Source organism: Varanus komodoensis, unplaced genomic scaffold (assembly GCF_004798865.1).
Source record: "Varanus komodoensis strain SLA01 unplaced genomic scaffold, ASM479886v1 scaffold20_1, whole genome shotgun sequence".
NCBI lineage: Eukaryota > Metazoa > Chordata > Lepidosauria > Squamata > Varanidae > Varanus > Varanus komodoensis.
In genome coordinates, this window is record NW_025335587.1 from 4,774,664 (window position 1) to 4,793,307 (window position 18,644).

General features: G+C 42.1%; 1 protein-coding gene across 1 annotated transcript in view; it reads right to left on the reverse strand.

Annotated features, from left to right (window-relative positions):
* CDCP2 (CUB domain containing protein 2) overlaps nucleotides 1-18,216 on the reverse strand; it is a 28,405-nt gene extending 10,189 nt beyond the window's left edge. Inside the window, exons 1-4 of the mRNA XM_044430463.1 lie at nucleotides 18,085-18,216; nucleotides 4,894-5,241; nucleotides 2,278-2,619; nucleotides 351-704 (exon numbers count right to left, since the gene is read on the reverse strand). Of these exons, the coding sequence (XP_044286398.1) occupies nucleotides 351-704; nucleotides 2,278-2,619; nucleotides 4,894-5,241; nucleotides 18,085-18,109 (1,069 nt within the window). The 5' untranslated portion in view covers nucleotides 18,110-18,216. The remainder of the gene's footprint in view (nucleotides 1-350; nucleotides 705-2,277; nucleotides 2,620-4,893; nucleotides 5,242-18,084) is intronic.
* Between the last annotated feature and the right edge of the window lie 428 nt (nucleotides 18,217-18,644).

Consider the following 18,644-nt stretch of genomic DNA (forward strand, 5'->3'; position numbering starts at 1 on the left):
AGTATATTAGAGTGAATAATGCAAGCTTGGAAAAGTGCCTGTTTTTTGCTTGAAACCAAGCATGAGCTTCTGAATTTTTGTTGACCTTTTGCATACAAAGCAGAGAATTTGGTTGTAACATTTTACATAATTCCATACTTGTGTAATTTGTATGATACTGCATTAACTAAAGTTAATGTTTATTCCTCACCAGACCTGTGCACTTTTTGATAGTTTATAACTTGCAAAATTTACATATTCCACAGTAATTATCTTCAGTCTTTTATGCTTGTTTCTTGTTTTGAAACATATATGTTAAAAATTCCATGAAGCAGCAAAGCTGAGCGAGAGCGACCAAACAGCGGCCTTACCTCCAATGTATGCTACTGAGAAACCTCGGTTGGCTGTGTTCCTATCCGTGTGAAGGACCAATAGCAGTTTGTTTCGACTGGATATAATAGGAGACAGCGTTTCTCTCCCACACCACTTCCCCAGCAGAGACGCCTTCTCGGTGCCTCCATCAAACACAGCCAGATGGTCATAATCACAGCCATCTGTCAGGCTGTTCCGCCCCTCGAGATCCAAGTCGAGGAAAAAGACTTTGATTCGATATCCTAGGGGCAGCTGGATGGTCCAGTGACACCTGATATTATTAGGGTAAGAGTTGGGATATTGAGGACTGGAGAAATTTCCTTTCACAGCCGTATATACCTCTTGACACGCACCTGGTTACAGAAGAAAGGGAATGCGATAAAATTTAAGCAGCCAAAATTACTTTACTTTGCTTGGTACTGCTTAGGAAATTCTTTAAAATTCCTCTCCTCCTATCTGCCCCTTGTGGAAAGTGCCATTTCATTTTAGTTTCCATCCTGGTTTGGCAGTGAGGCTGCAGTGCTAGAGGGAAACTGATGGCAAAGCTGAAAACTAGGTGGAACTAGAAAATTGGCCACATATGAACAGCTGATGCTGAATGGCAGTTCTGTGTACCTAGGTCTGTTGGTGTTCAGAGCTGCTGGTGGTTTGATATTGGGTATCTGCTGTGCCCCAGGTGAGTCAAACAATTGATGCAGTTGGATACATTAGGGTACAACAGAATAATTATAAATCTAGTGCAAGTACCTTTTGCTGCACTGCTCCCGGTTTGAGGGCTACAATGTGTGCTTTGACAGTTCCACCTACTTCTTTTCATATAAAAGTTACTGCTCCAGATAGTATAGCCACACACATAAATTGTGTTATGTTGCATCTCTCTGTTACTTCATTTAAAACATGTCTATCCCATTTTTCCTCAAAAAGACTTCAAAATGGATAACAATAAGTTAAAATGCTATAATACAGTTAAAACCACAGATACTTAAATAATACACAAAACCCACTCAATACACAATTAACATGGCTCCCAAAAGTTTCAAAACACCTAAACAAAAGTCTTCTTACTTGCTATCAAAAAGGTAGCAAGTTGGTTCCCCGTAGGAGGAAGCTACAAAGCCTGGACACAGCTATAGAAAGACTCTGTCCCTGCTCCAAAACAGTTGTACTTCAACAGTCAGAAGCGTGGGATGGATTTCAGATCTCACAATGGGTTGCTTTCAGAAGAAATATTGAACATGCAATAATAATGGATTATTTTTCAGATAAAAATGGACACTAAAAATCTTATCTAAGGTTGACTGAGGCTAGCATTGGATGACATGCTGTTATTCAGAACATGGCACAGAAAGGCTAAGATTTACAATAGTTGCAAAGGATGAAATGCTGTGAGCTTTTCTGCAGGAGGCTGTTAACTGCTGTATTTACTTTCAGTTTTGTTACAGAATTGAGATTCAACTCTATACAGTTTGTCCTTTCTTGCTTTTCTACTGCATCACCTCTAGGTGGTGCTGTTACACAAGTAGAAAAATACCTTTTCTTTCCTTTTCAGTAATAATACTCCATTTCCTCTGCTCTAAAGAAACTCAAGAAAGTGCTCTTAAAAACAGAAGTGAAACTAGAGGATCACAATGTTGTCTAAATATCCCTGTTAACAACTAGAAGTAAGGAATCAGAAGCACACAATAAACCCCTCAAGTAGAAAAACTAACTTACCGCAATATTTGTCTGCAATCATGTAAACAAGGGCAGCATGGATTTCCAAATGCATGCAAAACTTAGATTTAAGAAGAAGGACAGTGGATATTTTCCCTTCCCTTACCCAAGCTCAAAGATGAGTTCATGGACTGACAAAGTTCACACTAGGGAACCTCTTATGTAGGTGAGAAATTAATACGGAGATATATAAATATAGAATTCTGTCCATACCTGAAAAGAAATATGCTTTGAAACCTCTGCCTGCAATATTAAAGTCTGATTTGAATACAACCAGCAATTCATGCACTGAAGAAACCACCTCTGGGGGCTTCACATTCCCACAGTAGTGACTGAGAAGAGGGTCCCCCATAGTGGGCCCATCGAAAATGGCCACATAATCAAAATTGCACTGCTCATCATTTTCCATCTGGAAATCAACAAAAATCAATTTGATGACAGAATTTGAAGTTGCCTGAATGACCCAATGACATTCAGCATTGTTGGGGTAATTCTCTGGATAGTCGGGGCTTGTTATTGATCCAGAAAGGCCGGTGAGCACACCTCCACAAACATCTGGAAACAAACAAACAAACAAACAAACATATTAAAACAAAGACATCACTGACAATTGAGAAAAATGACCTACAAATTCATATACAGATTCCAGTTTTCATCCCTCCAAACAATTGAACAGAACCCAAAGGAAGGAGGCAAGGAAGTACAGAAAACTGGCCTAGAGATAAATTGTTCAAAAGAAGTAGGGCTGCAGGCCACTTCACACACAGAAGTTTCCAGGTAGATCTCTGGCATCTCCAGGTAAGCAAGCAAACCCTGGCCTGAAAACTTGGAGGAATGTTGCCAGCTGGTGTTGACAATATTGAACTAGATGGCCTAGTGGTGTGATCCATAGGGTAGCTTCCTAAGTGACATAAGGAGAAGGAGTGACATCTGTGCATAGGGAGTAGTTAAGATGCCTTGCTAGTATCTGTGTGTAAGTGTGTAAGAGCTAGGCTACTATAAATGCAAGTGTGATGTGTAAGAATCAATTCTCTATACCAAATAAATTTTCTGGACTGTGAGAGGCATTGAAAATGGCATGCACTAGAAGGAGGATTTTCAAGTTCATAAAGTTTGAAAAAGGTTGCATTACGTAGTGGTCAGTCACCATCGTATTATAAAGCTAACTGCTATTTACAAAAACCACAGGCTTTTCTGCTACCTGACAGAGACTGCTGTCTTCTAATTGCTTACTCTGGAGTAGTCCTACTTGAAAGCAACAGAGTCTGCTACTATATCCTAAATGGTTTGCAGATCACAGCCTGAGTTCCCATTGTTTTGGGTCAATTTCTGCTTTCAATTACGCCAAGGCATTCAAGAAGAAGCAATAAAACTGTAAAGAGAGGAGAATTAAGCTTGCAAACCCTTTCCTGCTGCTGCTGGCCCCTGAGACATAAAGAATCCCATGCAACTTTTGAATCCTTGGGTGAATGTTCAGGAAACATTCCTGAGCAGAAAAATACATTTGCACTTGTACTGTTTTCAAGTGCATTGTTTCCTTGAAATCATAAAGCGTAGGCAAAATAAAACCTGATTACCCTGTGATGCGATTTCTATGGGCCCATCCTGGAGCTTGATCACAGTTTAATAGGAAGAAACCTGCCCCCCTCATGTTTACTGCTCAGCAAGGTCTTCCAAGTGCTCCAGAAATCTGAATGAAACAGTGAGAGCTAAGCAATACTGAAATATCGGAAGCTGCCCTTCTTGACTTAATAGAAGTGTGGTGTGCAGACGGAGAGCTAGTGTGGCATATTGAATCGTGACTGGGGACTCTGAGGAAATGCTTTGTGCCAAGCAGCCTGTCTGTGCCCCCTGAGCCAGCTCTTGCCCTCTGGCATGGCGGATGATGCCGGTGTGATGAAGAACATTTCAACTGCTAGTGTAGTCAGGCCTTGTACAGAATGAGGCGGGTGCCAGGTTGTTCCTTGCTTCAGGCACTGCAATATCGTGAGTCAGCCCTGCTCTTAGCCTCAGCTGCCTGAATCTAGAGGCTTCAGACTGACTGCCAGTCTTATGGGCTGATTACACACCTGCTTGCTCCTACCCCTGAAGGAAACTGAAGACCAAAGCATGAACAGAGCACAGTAGCTCCCTGCACGGGTCCCAGATTCAAAGTTTTTTCACATTGCTAGCCACTCTCCCTCAGTGTAGCCTGTGTGCTTACATTTCCACACACTTTCTTTGCTCAAGCCCCCTTTGACTAGATCAGTCCGCCTTCCTGCCTTGCTTCACAACCCACCCCCTTGCCCCACTACATGCCTGGGCATGTTTTCTCCAGTATAATTTACTCTTCCGGCCCATAGACTCTGTTTGTACAAGAAGGCGCACAGTGTCTGCATGGCCGTGTGTGTTTTTCCGAGGCCTATTACATTTCCCAGTCATTGTTTGCTTGCTAGTTCAGCTCTGGCTTCTCTTTTCTTCCCCCTTTTGACCATTCTTTGACTTTGCTTGCTCTCACTTTGTTTGTTCTGATTGCCTAAGTGGTGCTTCCCCCTGCCTCTCTCTGCACCCCCAGGCTTGCTTACCTCCTGAGATGCTTCAGCTCACCTGCCTGGATAAGAACTTGCACTTGTCACTGACTTTCTCTCCAAATCCTTGCTCTTGGAAAGGCTTACCCCACCCCATGTAGAGGCCCTGATTCTGCAAGGTGGTGCTGGGTTGACCAGTGTATCACAAGATTGTTGTAATGCCGGGGCGGCATAAAAATGTTTTAATAAATAAATTATTTATTTATAAATAAAAATCAAAAGATAATTCTTTGGAGACACTCCAGTTAAAGTCAGTTCTAACCTTTTTGGTAAACTGCAGAAAATCCTTGACTGGCCACATGGTTATCCGAATGAAATATGATGCTCATGACATTCCAGGATGATGTAAATGGTGGGGGAAAACTTGTGCCACAGAATTTGCCAAGTAGATTTCCTTGGTCTTCCGAGACCCCATTGTAAATCTTGATGTAGTCAAATTCGCAATTGTCATGGTATTCCAAGTCAAAGTGATGGAAGGTGAGCAGAACAGAGGATCCTTCTGTTACCACTATGAGCCAAACGCAGTCTGTGTCATAGGGATAGAGTCCTGGGAAATTTGGGCTAGACACATTGCCGAATGGTGCTGAGAGGATGCCACCACATTTAAGGCCTGCAAAAAACACAAACATTTGAAAAGCAACCCAGAAAACATTTTGGGGTGAAATTGTTGACTGCTCTGAATTATTCTGTATTTTATGTAGTATTATTAATACAATAGCATTGTTTTTAAACCGCATTTTAATTGTGATTCCAACTGTGATTTTAATATTTATATGGGAGCCAGTGAGGCATTTTTCTAAGCAGTAATGCCAATGCTCAGTCCAGTAGCCCTGTGCTGCTGTGCTATAAGCAGCTGTTTGAAGTCTAAGTAAATGCCCCACAGATCTGTTCTGAAATCCTACCATCCCCTCATCAGGCTCAAGAGAACCAAACTGGGGAAGTCATTTTTTTTAAAGCCATCAATGTTTCTTTCTTAATGTGACCTTGTCCTGCTTCTTTATAGGATCCTCTTTAATATTTTCCTATTGCTTATCTATTGCTTTCTACTGACTAGCTGAACATTTTTGCTCACTGAAGTCAATTAACACTTCTTGTGAATCATTTGATTTGTGTCCAGATAGTGACTCAACAATGTAGAATTCCTTTCCAGTTTAGTTTGATATTTTGTGTACTTTACATGAACTGTAATCCATGAAGCATTTCTGGGCAGACTGAAATAACTGCAGTAACATGGGATTCTTCATACTCCCTAAATATTCACAACTGGCATATAGAATTAGTCACATACTGAGCAATGTAATGAATTATAGAATCAAATATATAGCTAGTAGATAGAATAACACCTAAGCAACATCTCATACGTCTCTCCGCTTGGCAAACAAAATCAAATTTCTGAATATATTTATGGGTGTAATCCAATGAGTGATGTAATCCAATCCAAGTCTGGAGGTTTATTGACATCCTAGGCAGAGTCAGAAGAGTACAGAAGGAGTATTCACCCCTGAACTTCTCCTGCCCTGACAGTCAGACAGTCTTCTGGAGAACTTCAGATAGGGAGAGAAGACTGGAGCCCTGCCAGGATACGTCACATCTTGCCAGCCCTGGTATCCTCTGCTCCCCTCTAGCAGGCCTTTCCTCCTCTTCTCCAAGGTCATTCTGATGACCTTGCAGAAGCAGACACGGTGTTTTTTCCCCACAGCGGCTGTGAGGGAGTGTGGGGTGGGGGTGGGGGGCAAATATGATACCCAGCTCCAAAGTCAGAGCACTTTCTGAGTTCACATCTGGGAATCTGAAGAATTGCTTTGTAAGAGAAGGAACAGTTACTTAATGGCTGAGTTCAGACAAGGTAACTTGCATTCTGTTGGGAATGAAAGAGGCAGTTGTTCTTGGTGTGCATTTCAAGGCCAGGAAGACTCGTACAAGAAGGACAAGCCCTGGGAAATGGGCTCTCCAGATTTCAAGATGGTGGGATGGCTTATCTCAAGGCTCCTCTCACCTGGTGTTCAGGCAGACCCTGCGAATAGCCACCGTCTGCAACAGCCAGGATGGGGCATACAACAGGAGTCTGATGAGCCTGGGATGGTTCTTGACCCCATGATGCAGTGCCAGGAGAAAAGGGCTAGCCAACCAGAGGAGCTGCATACAGCTAAGAGGCTGGCCTGTTTCCAGAGGGGCCCTCCCAGAAGGGTGGGGTGCTGGGGTAATCAAATGAAGGGTTTTTGGAGGTAGTTTCTAGTGTAGGTTCAACAAACCACTCTGTGCATGCTCAGAGAACCTTTCTTTGCTGAGTATGCTATGGTACATGTACACTGGAGAATAAAGAGCTTTTGCCAAAGAATGGTATTTTGTTTTGAAAAGGCAAAGGGGGAAACCTAGTTCCCAACACACTCAAGGGGTCTGCATGGGTTGAGTGTGGGTTGTTGAACCATTGGTTGTTGTTGAAATACAAGTTATTTCAGTGTCTGAACCAGGTGTATTAACTGACCATGTCTTTTTAAAACCTGAACAGCTTATGAAGAGAACCCATAGTTTGTTGTTTGTTTGTGAACTATGGGTTGTTGTGGTTTGTTATCATGGCTGGCTTCAGACAACAAAATAATTTCTCATTGTTTAACAATAAGCCACACTCAACCCATACTCAGCGCTGGAGGGAAGGTTGTTGTCTGAACTGTCATTGACTGGACATACATGACATGACAACCCACCATGGATGACAAGCCACAGTAGGTTACTTGTGTCACGTGAACCTGGAGCAAAACCCACTTGCCATTGCTGAAGTTGCATGGGCCACCACCAGTAAACAAGCAGCATGGTGGCACAGTGTCCTCCAGTGTGACCATGATCCCTTTTGTGTTCACCGTAGCATTTTTCTCTCCTTGGTTGCTTCCAGAGATTGGCTTTTGCAATCTATAAGATGACAGCTCTCCCAAAGGGTTGGAAGGGTTGCCATTGATTTGTCATGTTTGTTTCTTTATTATTTTTTTTTAAGTGAAAGGAATTTGTGATTTGTGTGTGTAGGTGACTTGCCCAGGCAATGCTTCCCATTGTAGACTAGAGCAAATGCTCACTTGTGCAAGGCAAATTAAATTTAACAAACAGAACAAATACATTTGAATACATTTATTGTATTTTTTTAAAAAAAAGATCGTGGTGAAGCAGCAATGGACCCTCCAATGTGCCTCTTGGGAGGAGCTGTTATGAAACGGAAAAATAGTGGGGAGACCACGACAAGTACAAAAGGGATCATGATTGCAGTGAGGAGAGGAGACAAGGGAGTTTTAGCTACCAACTCTGGCAGAATACCACCTGGAGAACTGATGGGACAACCACCACGAGCCTGATGGGGGCGGCGGCTTTATGGAATTTTTGCCCAAGTGTGCAGACCAAAAAGGAACACAGACTCCTGGCAAATGAAATGTAAGCAGACAATAAGGGAGGGAAAACAAACAAGCTCTGAGGAGCATATTGCTAAGAACATCACTGCTATAAAAGATCTATAAATATATCAGAAACAGAAAATAAGCTAAGAAGTAAGATGACTTTTTGGCTGACAGGATAGTCTAGGATATATTAGAGAGACTGCGGACAGGTTGGGTGCAGGTACTGCATCTACCTTCAATGTGGAGGGGTTAAATTCCATATTAATACCTTCTTCTGAAGAACAGGAGGAAAGAGTGTGGCAAAAAATGAAGCACTAGGACTTATTGCCCAATTAAAAATTGAGAAACAAGTCATCCATAGTTATTAAAGAACTCAAATGTGAAATTGCTGATTGTCTAACAAAAAGATGTGACTTTATTTATTAGATTTCTCCATAATCCAACAGTCAAGGTTCCATGTAAAGTTCAGAATACAAATCATATTATAAAATATAACAACATAGTAAAGCAATGTAACACAGAATAAAGCCAAAGTTTTTAAAAACTAGGATAAAAAATAAGCAGTGCAAATATCTAAACACACACTGTTTTTAAAACTGAAGGGCTAAACAGCCTGGAAGAATGAAAAAGGTCCTTGCCTGGTGCGGAAAAGACCATTATGCAAATCTCTCTGGGGTAGGAATTCCAAAAATTTCAGAAGAGGCTCACTGCTGAAAAGAGTTTCTCTTCAGTGGCCACCACCTCACTCCATTTGTCAGGAGGATCCAAGGAAGAACCTCTGAAAATGACCTTACATTCTTGCTCCATGTATATGGAAGGAAACAAGTTTTTCTGTTTATCTGCCCCCAAGCAATTTAGAACTTTGCAGGTAATATTAGCACTTTGAATACGGTCTGGAACAGAGTGGCAGATAGTACAGAGCACTTTTGTAGCATGTCCTGTCTGTGTTAGCAATCTTATTTTAGCTGTTCTAATTTAGACCACATGAAGTTTCCATCTGTTTTCAAAGGCAGCCTCACCTGTAGCACTTCGCAATAACCTATTGAGGTTACCAGAGCATAGTTAGCAGTATGGCTAACTGGCGAATATGACACCAGTATTTCAAAAATGATCCAAGGGGGATCCAAGAAATGACAGAATGGTTAGCTTAATGTCTGTTCTTGGTAATTGCTTGAAACGATAATTAGATAAAATTATTAGGCACAGAGAAGAACAAGCCTTACTAAAGAGAAATTAAGAGGCATCTGCAAAGTTAAGTCATAAGTCATAGTTCTGTCGACAGGGGAGGCTGGTGACTCCCATGTCAATAGGCCTCCTGATCCACTACAGCTTTTATTTTGAGATTTATAGGAACTATCAAAGGTGCTAAACTCCATCCAAATAAAGGTTCACCGCCATGAAACATCAAGGAAAGTTCCTGTAAACCGCAAAAGCTGCAATCCATAAGAAGCCCCACTGATGAGGAGTCATCAGCCTCCCTGCTTTAAATTTCTCTGAGTGCATCAACAAGCATGTGGATAAGGATCAGCAGGTACATAGACGTTTAAAATGCTTTTGACAAAGTTCTTCACCAAAAAACCCAGGGTAAATTTAGCTGTCATGGAATGACTGGGTGGAAAGGACATGTTCTTTTACGGATGAATAACTAATTATGCGAGCTTAGAAATCAGTGAACAGCTGTCCCAATGGAAGGATGCAAGAAGTGAGGAAGTGAGGGCCACAAGAATCTGCATCAGCACTGGAGTTTTAAATGTTTTCATAAATGATCTGTAGTTAACAATGATGTGGCCAAGTTTGCAGATGACATCAAAGATTTAAGTGTGGTACAGACACAAATGGATGTAGCATGAGCTCTCTGAACTGGGCAAATGGATAATAAAAATACCAGACATGATTCTATGTAAGCATACTATGTGTAAAGACTGTAATTTTACGCCTACACTGAGCAGGTGATGACTGACCAGGACAGAGCTTTTGAGGTCATCTCAATGAAAACTTCATCCCAGGTGTGAAAGAGGCAAAATTCTTCCAAAGACTATTAAGAAAGGGATGAAAAATAAACTGCTAATATCATAATTACTTTATATAGTTCTGTGATGTAGGTACAAACTAATTTACAATACTAGGTAGAGTTGTGGTTGCCACATCTCAAAATGAGATGGTTGAAATGATGCAGAAAAGAGCAACCAAAATGGTCAGAATTCTGGAGCAGCTTCCTCTGAAGAAAAACTAGTTTGGCAGTGGCAGTTGGTGACCACTGGGGTTGGGGAGTGCGGGGAAGGCCAGCTAATGATAGGAGGAGCCAAGGGGTTCCAGTTGCTGGAGTCAACTGGACGGTATCCTTGGATCCCACATTCATCTGCTCTAGCAATAACCACTTCACAGAAAATGCAAACTGAAGCAGGTAAGTTAACCAAAAGCTCACAAGTGCAAAGTAGGGGATTGGGGTGTCTCTGTCCTATATAACAACAGAAAATCAGTCTTTAAAACCCAGATTTCTTGAGCATAGGCATCCATTACACAGAAAAGGCAAACAGAATTTACAACAAGGGTTTATAGCAGGCTCTGACCCAAACAAGAAGAATTATCAACACAAGGAGTCCCTGTACTAATATTTGTCTGCTACAGCAGCAACTGACTGGGAACACTGAAAGGGAAAACTGAGGCATGCCATCCACCTGAAAGATCATGAGTTCAAAGTTTTAAAATTTTTGGCAGGGTATTTTGGATACATACAAGAACACTCAGCTGCATCTACATGGTTTCTGCTTCAGCAGCAGCTCCCATTGCATACAAATGACATGCTGAAGGTGAAGATTTGGTGAAACAGGGAAAATGATATATAGAAACACCGTTTTTCACATATTCTCTTTCTTTCAGCTGCATGTGACGCTCACTCAAGAAAAGCAGTCAGGATGAGGGTACAGTCATCTTCATAGCGCTGTGCTGTACCCTCGCCTGTTCTCACCTTGATGAGGCTGGAAAGGAGGAACAGACGTACTGGGATATTCTGGGCAGCTGCAGGAAGATGCAGCTAAGACTGTTGGCTGTGTCTGTCTTAAGCAAACCTGTATTTCCAAAACAAGTGCTGGCTCCTGCGCAGCACTTGTTACCCAAGTTAACCATGCCTGTATTTGGGAGGCAAACCGAGGAGTCCACACAAACACATGTCCACTCCCCTCTTCTGACTGCATTGCCACTGCTTGCAAGGGGGTCTCTTAGGGACCAGGAGAGGCAGGTAGTATGGGGGATGCAAACATCTGGGGTCCTTTAGTTTAGAAAAAAAGTCAAGAGAGGGGGCCATGAGAGAGATTTATAAATTTCTGCTAGGTGTGGACAAAAGGAAGACAACACAATGTTCTTCCTTCATACTATTAGAACCCATGGTAAGATTCAAGGCAGAGAAAACTGTGTCTCCACACAGGACATAGTTAAGCTATGGAACTGAATTGCACAAAACGTGGTAATAGCCAGCAATGTGGAAAGCTTTAAAAGGGGATTGGAGGAATTAATGGGGGGTAAGGCTAGCACTGGATAAGGTTAGCACTAATCTGGATGGCTGCATCCTCCTTCCAGAATGGAGGTACCATACCTCTGAATACCAGCTGTGCAGAAGCAATAGCAGGAGAGAGCTTTCAGCCTTTTCAGAGACTTCCTGATTGGCCAACATGGGAAATGGGATGCTGGAATAGACAGGACTTTACTAGCCAATAAACTCCCATTGTATTTGTATTTGCTCTGTATTTACACATTTAAAACTCTTTCTGAAACTACCATAAAGATGCTGTATCTGTTATCTGAAACTATTACCTACTTATAGTCCTCCTTTCAATACAAGTGATTAAGGAAGTTAACAAAAAATTTAATTGGTGATTATGTCAGTGAAAATAACAATCAAAACATCAATAGCATAATTTACAACAAGATTTTAAAAAGAAAAGAAAGTATACAAATCTGGTCACATTTAAAAGCAGCATCTATTGGAATAAAGCCTTCTTTTCTGCTCATGGAAAGGCAAATGACAAAACCTTTTATGGGGGGTTATCCCGTATTCTAGTTGCCACTCCTGAAAAAGCCCTACTCTTTGCTTACCTAGTGACAGTGCTGGAAGGGGCCTATTAATGGCCATAGAAGTAGATTGTAGTGGTCAGGCAGGCTCATATAAAGGAAACAGCTCTTAACATATTCTGGTCTCAGACTGTTTAAGACTGGTCCTAAGCTGCTAGGCAAAATGATATAGTGATGGAAGAATTCGGATGAAAAATACAAACCATGGCTACTAGACAGCATCTTGAAACCATGGAATTTTTCAGCGTCTCAGCTTTGAGCTTGGAAAATCACTCCAGCCCTGTCACTGAGAATCTGTGCTTGGAGACTCCTCCCTCTACCGTGCAGCCATTGCGACAAACTCTATGCTGGCACTTCTTGAAGTTGTAAGAGTGACACTGGAAAACAGCTTTTCAGGGCATTTGCGGGGGGGGGGGGGGGAGGCAGGGAGGAGACTGAGGCTAAGATACAATGTGTCCTGGTGGCACCTCATTCTCCTTACCTTCCATTCTAAGGTGCCTCACTTACAAGGTGGAAATCAGCCATCTTACTGCATTGCTGAATAAGAGGAACATGGAGGCAACCTTCACCTCCACCTCCTTCCACCCTCCATATGCTTCTAAATACTCCAAGTTTGGCGGCTTACACACATCCCCGTGGGATTACACCCTAAGACATGTTTTGGCTTAACAGGTCAATTTCAATTTTTATTACTTTTAATTGTAATTGTTTATAAAGGAAAAAGGAATTTGAAAAAATTTGATTGATGTTAGGCCAATTTACTGGATTGTGCCAAGAAGCTTCATTAGCAAATCTTGCAATTTATTACTGCACTTTCCTGGTGATGTGTGGCAAGAATCTCTGCTATAAATTTACATGTCTTAACAGGTGGTCTTTCTTTGATTTGGTTTCACAAAAGCCAAGTGAGAAGTGTTCCAAAATTATCAATAATATTGTTTTAAAATATCAAGAATGGGTATAGGAAGGAGGAAGCGCAACTTTGAAATGAGTATCTCCCTCTCAAATGAAGTTGCTGGTAGTGAATGGGGAATTTAGAATTTAGCACTAGATTAGAACTAGAATCTTGTTGGTGCTACTTCACAGGATGAGGCTTACAACCTTGATCAGAAATCATTATTCATCATCTCCTCTTCACCTTGTAACCTATATATTTAACTATGCCAAATGAGCCTGGTAGTTACCCAGAGTCTATCATGGTATTTCCAGTGCAATGAATGAAAAAGGAAAAATGGTCCCAAGAGCACACAAATGTGTCTTTCTTTCCATTGCAATGTTTGAATTGATGCATCTTTGGCCTCACTTTACAAATCACATATTATGTTGTAGTGCCCATTGTCCTCAGCATGTGTATGCCAAAAGAAATGGCTTTTGGTCTGCCAACCTGATCCAGAAAAGTCCTATGGACATGAAAACTATGAATGTACAATTTTATGAGCTCTGGTCATAGAATTTCTCATTTATTCCAGTGGAGGAAGGTTGATCTATGTAACACTTCCATTGTGCACTTGGATCTGCTCCATCACTTCCATGAAATGGGTCAGCCTATATCAGGGGTCCTCAAACTTTTTCACCAGGGGGCCAGTTGAAAGGTGCCAGTGCTGGATGCGGGCCGGAAAGGTGGTGCCGGCGGGATGTGCGGGCGCTGAGGTGGGGGGGTGAGGTGTGCGGGCGAGGCGTGGGCGGGCACCTGCGGCGAGGGGAGGCGAGCTGAGGCAAGGCAAGGCGGGGGCAGGCACGTGCCGTGATGCAGCGGTGGGCGCGTGATGCAGCGGCTTGCTCACTTGGAGATCGTTTTCTCCAAGTGAGTCCAAAACGATCTCCTTGTGAGCAAGCCGCCGCCTCCCCACACGGCGGGGGGGGGGGTGAGGCAGGCGGCGTGGTGGTCACACACGTGGCACATTGAAAACCTCTGAGGCGGGCCGGATAAATGGCCACGGCGGGTCAGGTCCAGCCCCTGGGCCGTAGTTTGAGGACCCATGGCCTATATGTACAAGAAATCCATTTGCACATTTGATTACATTTGGATCTCTGGTCTGGGGCATATATGTTTGCACACGGAAATGCAAGCTCTTGTAAGCTTGTTTGTAAGCTCTTGCTTAAAATATAGACAATGTCCACTGAGCAGACAGCTGAAATCTGCAAAAGCAGTGGTACAGATGATACTACAACTGTTCCATGACACTAATATGCTAAGATAAATACCCCAGATGGGCATGGAAAGCAAACCAAAAATATTCTATTTATAAAGAAGGCATAAACTTGCAAACTAGCCCAGAATGTAGTTCCCTAGAAAGCCTTACCTTACCTTTCTTGGCATTAATCCCATTTGCTGCAAACAAGAAAGTTATTGTCACAAGGTGTTTGAGAAGCATCTGTTGCATTCTATGACACCACTATGAAGAGATAAATCGACCTAGTGCCAGAAAACAGCAGAAGTATACTCAATGCAGCCTCTCTGAGAGGGAAAAATAGCTGGAGGCTGGTCGAATTAATAATGGAATAAATAATTCATTGCTTGTTTGAATTAGTAACCTGATCTGTTCTTTGCTTCCTTCACTTGGTTTTAACGATCTGGATCAAATGTCCCTAGGATTTACACTGTACCAGGTACCTTGTCAATACACTATATTTGGAAGCAATATTAATGGTTGGGATATGGCGCATAACTGCAGTGAGTCTGTGCTGACAATATGCCCTGAAGGGCTCATGAAGATAATTTAGTTCACCACGCAAGATAGGGAACCAAATTAGGAATTTCAGATTTTACATGGGAATGCATCTGGGGAATTAACTTGATTTTAAAATATGGAACTTGCTGCTGCACAGAGCCAGTTGTTGATAAAAGAAAGAGAAATATGGGATAGATGTTTCTATTGTGGTGAACAAGACCATACAAAGAATTAAGGTGCTGTTCAGTTCCCAAATTATTGTCAAGTAATATACACCATAAGATTTCTTAGAGGTGGTTTACCAGAATCCTAGTAGTCAGGGTTGGGTAAAGTGCAGAATGATAAATTTGAAGGATTTCACTTCCAGGAAGCAATCTTAGGATTGCCACATATTTTACCTGTATCCTTAATGGCAACCTGACATGCAGACATTTAGCAGGCGATACTTTTCCTGGCATGGAGCTAAAGTGATGGGAAAACATTCATTTGCTTGCTTTCTGAGTGGCAGGCAGCTACCAAAGGCACCACGGTAGGCCCAGTAAAACATTGTCAACCCCTAGGGCAGTATCCAATACTGAGCAGTCTTGAATTGCACTGCAAATGTTGGGTCTGCCACTTCTGGAATAGGGATTCAACACTTCCAAGGGCAAGCCCCCAAACAAGCAGATTTCCTAATTTCTGGAACAGGGTGGGCTAGGATGTGAACTGCGCCAACCTGTCCCATTCCAGAAACAAGGATTTCTACTCATTTTGGGTTGCCTCTAGAAGTGCTAGATCTCCATTCCTCAAGCAGCAGGTGCTGTTTCTGCCAGGGAATTAGTCGGGCTATGGGTGTTCTCCACTGGACACTGCTGGTAGAGTGGAGTTGGCCCTCACACTATAAATTGATGTCACCTAAGCTTAGGTTCAGAGTGTGTCAATTTTCATAACACAGAAGGGTGCAGTGCAGCATCAATCCAGTACTACTAAATCTGATCAAGTGTTACAGTCAAGTGATGAATGTTATGAATCTATTTTAAACAAATGATTATCATATTATAGAAGGCCATGTAAAGTGTGAACTAATGTGTGGAGTGATTAGAGGGCTGAACTGGGGACCTGGGAAATCCCTAGTTCTAGTCTCCACTTGATCATGAAACTCACTGGCTGACTTTGGGCCAGTCACTCACTCTCACCCTAACTTACCCCACAGGGGCATTGATGTGAAGATAAAATGGAGCTATATAAGCCACCTTGGGTTCCTCATAAGAGCAAAAAAGGTGGGATACAAATGCAATTTAATAATAGTAACCTTACTTTGCCTTATTTTGCCACTTGCACAACCTAAAGCCTGGCAGCATGTATATCTATAGTCTGGAGGTTAAGCACAGAGGGGTAAGCCTCTACGGTAAGGCCACTGGGCAATCTCTGCATTGCTGAAGAGAGTGAGGTTTGAGCAATACACTTGCAAGAGAAATAAATGGGTACAAATTCATTCAAATGCGTTCTCCTCCCTTTTTCTCTTGCTCCCCTACTGGGGGAAAACAAGTTTTATTTATCTTTGGATTTATGGAGAGCTGACTGAGTAAATCAACAGTGGAATCAAAATAAATAGCTGATGCAGTGATAACAACTTGTTTGTAAATGCTGGAAGGACTCACGTCAGCTACAAGCTGCTTTGATTAATATTTAACGTCCACTGTTCTAAAGAGCCCAAACTACCTTGAAGGCAAGTTACCAAAGAAATACTTGAGCAAGAGAACCCCGCCTCTTTTATTAATGGTGAGCTAGGAGCATTTTGGAAGAGCTCACATCAACAGGCATGTAGACAGTGTGTGGGCAAGAGGCTTTTTAGATAACCAGACCCTAATGGGTCCAACTACAGTTGCTCAGTTCCACTGACAAGCTGGTTACTGATTAACTTACGCCCCATTGATTTCCAATGGATATAAGCAAGACTTGCATTAGCTGGGGTTGCGATTGTGTGAGTTGTTACCTCTGTTTGTTTGCTCTTTTCATATATTCCAATTGTAGTCCGAGTCATGCAGTTAGTGTAAGGTGAAGAATATGCAGGCTTCATGCGAGAGGAAAACAAAGTGAGGGACTCTTTGCTGACAGCCATGAAAATCCTTGCATTTCATTAAGTTACATGGCTTTACATTTACATTTCTGGAAAAGACTAAATACAAAGAGGACTTCTGCATCTAATTTAGAAGAGAAACAAGACAGGCGGTCCTTTGTAGGACCCCTAACTCACATTCACTGTATGGTCCAAATCCCTAACTTTGCAGAAAAATGCTGCATACAAATGGTGGTCTTTAGTGCTGTTTCAGAGAAATCTCAGCAATGATGTACTAAGAAACAAATAACATGCAGAAGAAAATAGCAAGTTGGCTTTTAAAAATATAGTCTAACATTGATACAGAATGAACGCTGCAATCCTGTACCGTTTCCAACCACATGTCCACAGGATCTTTTCAGCTTCAGCTCCCATCAGCTCCAGCAGCATAGCCAGTGGGGAATTTGGAGAGTTGCATAAGGTCATTAGAAAGACATAAGCAGGAGTAAGCCCCAGTAAACACAGGGGACTTTCATGTTTGCATAAACATGCATGAGATTGTGCTATTAGGCGATAAATAAGCTGTAGTGATTCAAAGTGAGTCACTTCTACTGCCAGCTCTTGCAGGAAAGGCTCTGATCTAGAATAGGAGTAGGAAAACTTTTTCAGACCAACGACTGAACTCTAGTCTGGAAAAGTTCTTGGGTAATTCATTCTGACGTTGCATGAGGCCAAAAGCACTATGATAGATTCATAGAATAGTTGAGTTGGAAGGGGTCACGAAGGCCATTGGGTCCAACCCCCTGCTGTTGCAGGACACCAAATTATACCATCCCACTCAGATGGCCATCCAACCTCTTTTTGAGTGTCTCTAGTGTGGGAGAGCCTGTCACCTCTCCAGGCAGCTGCTTCCACTGTTTTATTGCTCTGACAGTGAGGAAGCTTTTCCTGATGTCCAGCCTGAATCTGGGTTGTCCCAATTTCAATTGATTATTCTGTGTCCTACAATCTGGCATCAGCAAGAAGAGATCTTGACCCTTCTCTTTGTGACAGCCTTTGAAGTACTTATAGAGGGATATCATGCCCCTCCTCAGTCTTTTCTTCTCAAGGCTGATGCATATGTGTGTGCATGCACATGTTGAAGAACAAAATTTAATTGCTACCAATTGTAAAAATATTCAGAAACAAGCAGGATAAGGCCTCTGCACATTACTAAGAAGCAGGCAGAAATGATCACCCCAAATACCAAGTTTTTAAATGTCCACTCCCAAGTAAGCCTGAGCAGTGTGTCCACTCACAAGAATGCAGGGTGACACTCAACATGCCTTCTCATAAGTAGGAATGAGCATCAAAAGTATACAGGAATGGCATTTCTGGCACCTTCTCCAAGCTGCCATCCCTTTCTTCAGCAGACAAAAGCTCTTTTCTTTGACATGCAGCTCATAAAGGCTTTTCCAGGGAGTGCTGAAAAAAGAAGCCCTTTTCAGTGCTCATCCATGGCTTTCTCCTGCTAGAAGATGGGATGGAACCTGTAAAATAATGGGGAAACTGATTTCTTTGCTCTGATTTAGAAGAATAAATGTCACCATGTGCATCTTTTCTCACCTTGACAAGCAAATTAGGATGGCTCAATCTGTCAGCTTTGCCTTCTTCCATATTTGTTTTTTTCTTTAAACACAAATTCTTTCCATCATTAAATCGAATAAATGTGGGGGAGGGGCGGTTGGTAAATTCTTATTCAAAACAAACTAAAACATTTTTTCTTTATGAGCTAGATAGCAATTACCTTGTGTTGGCACAAGCAGGGGCAGATCTTTAGGAAGACAGCAGATTTGGCTTTAAGAGGAAAAGTCCACTG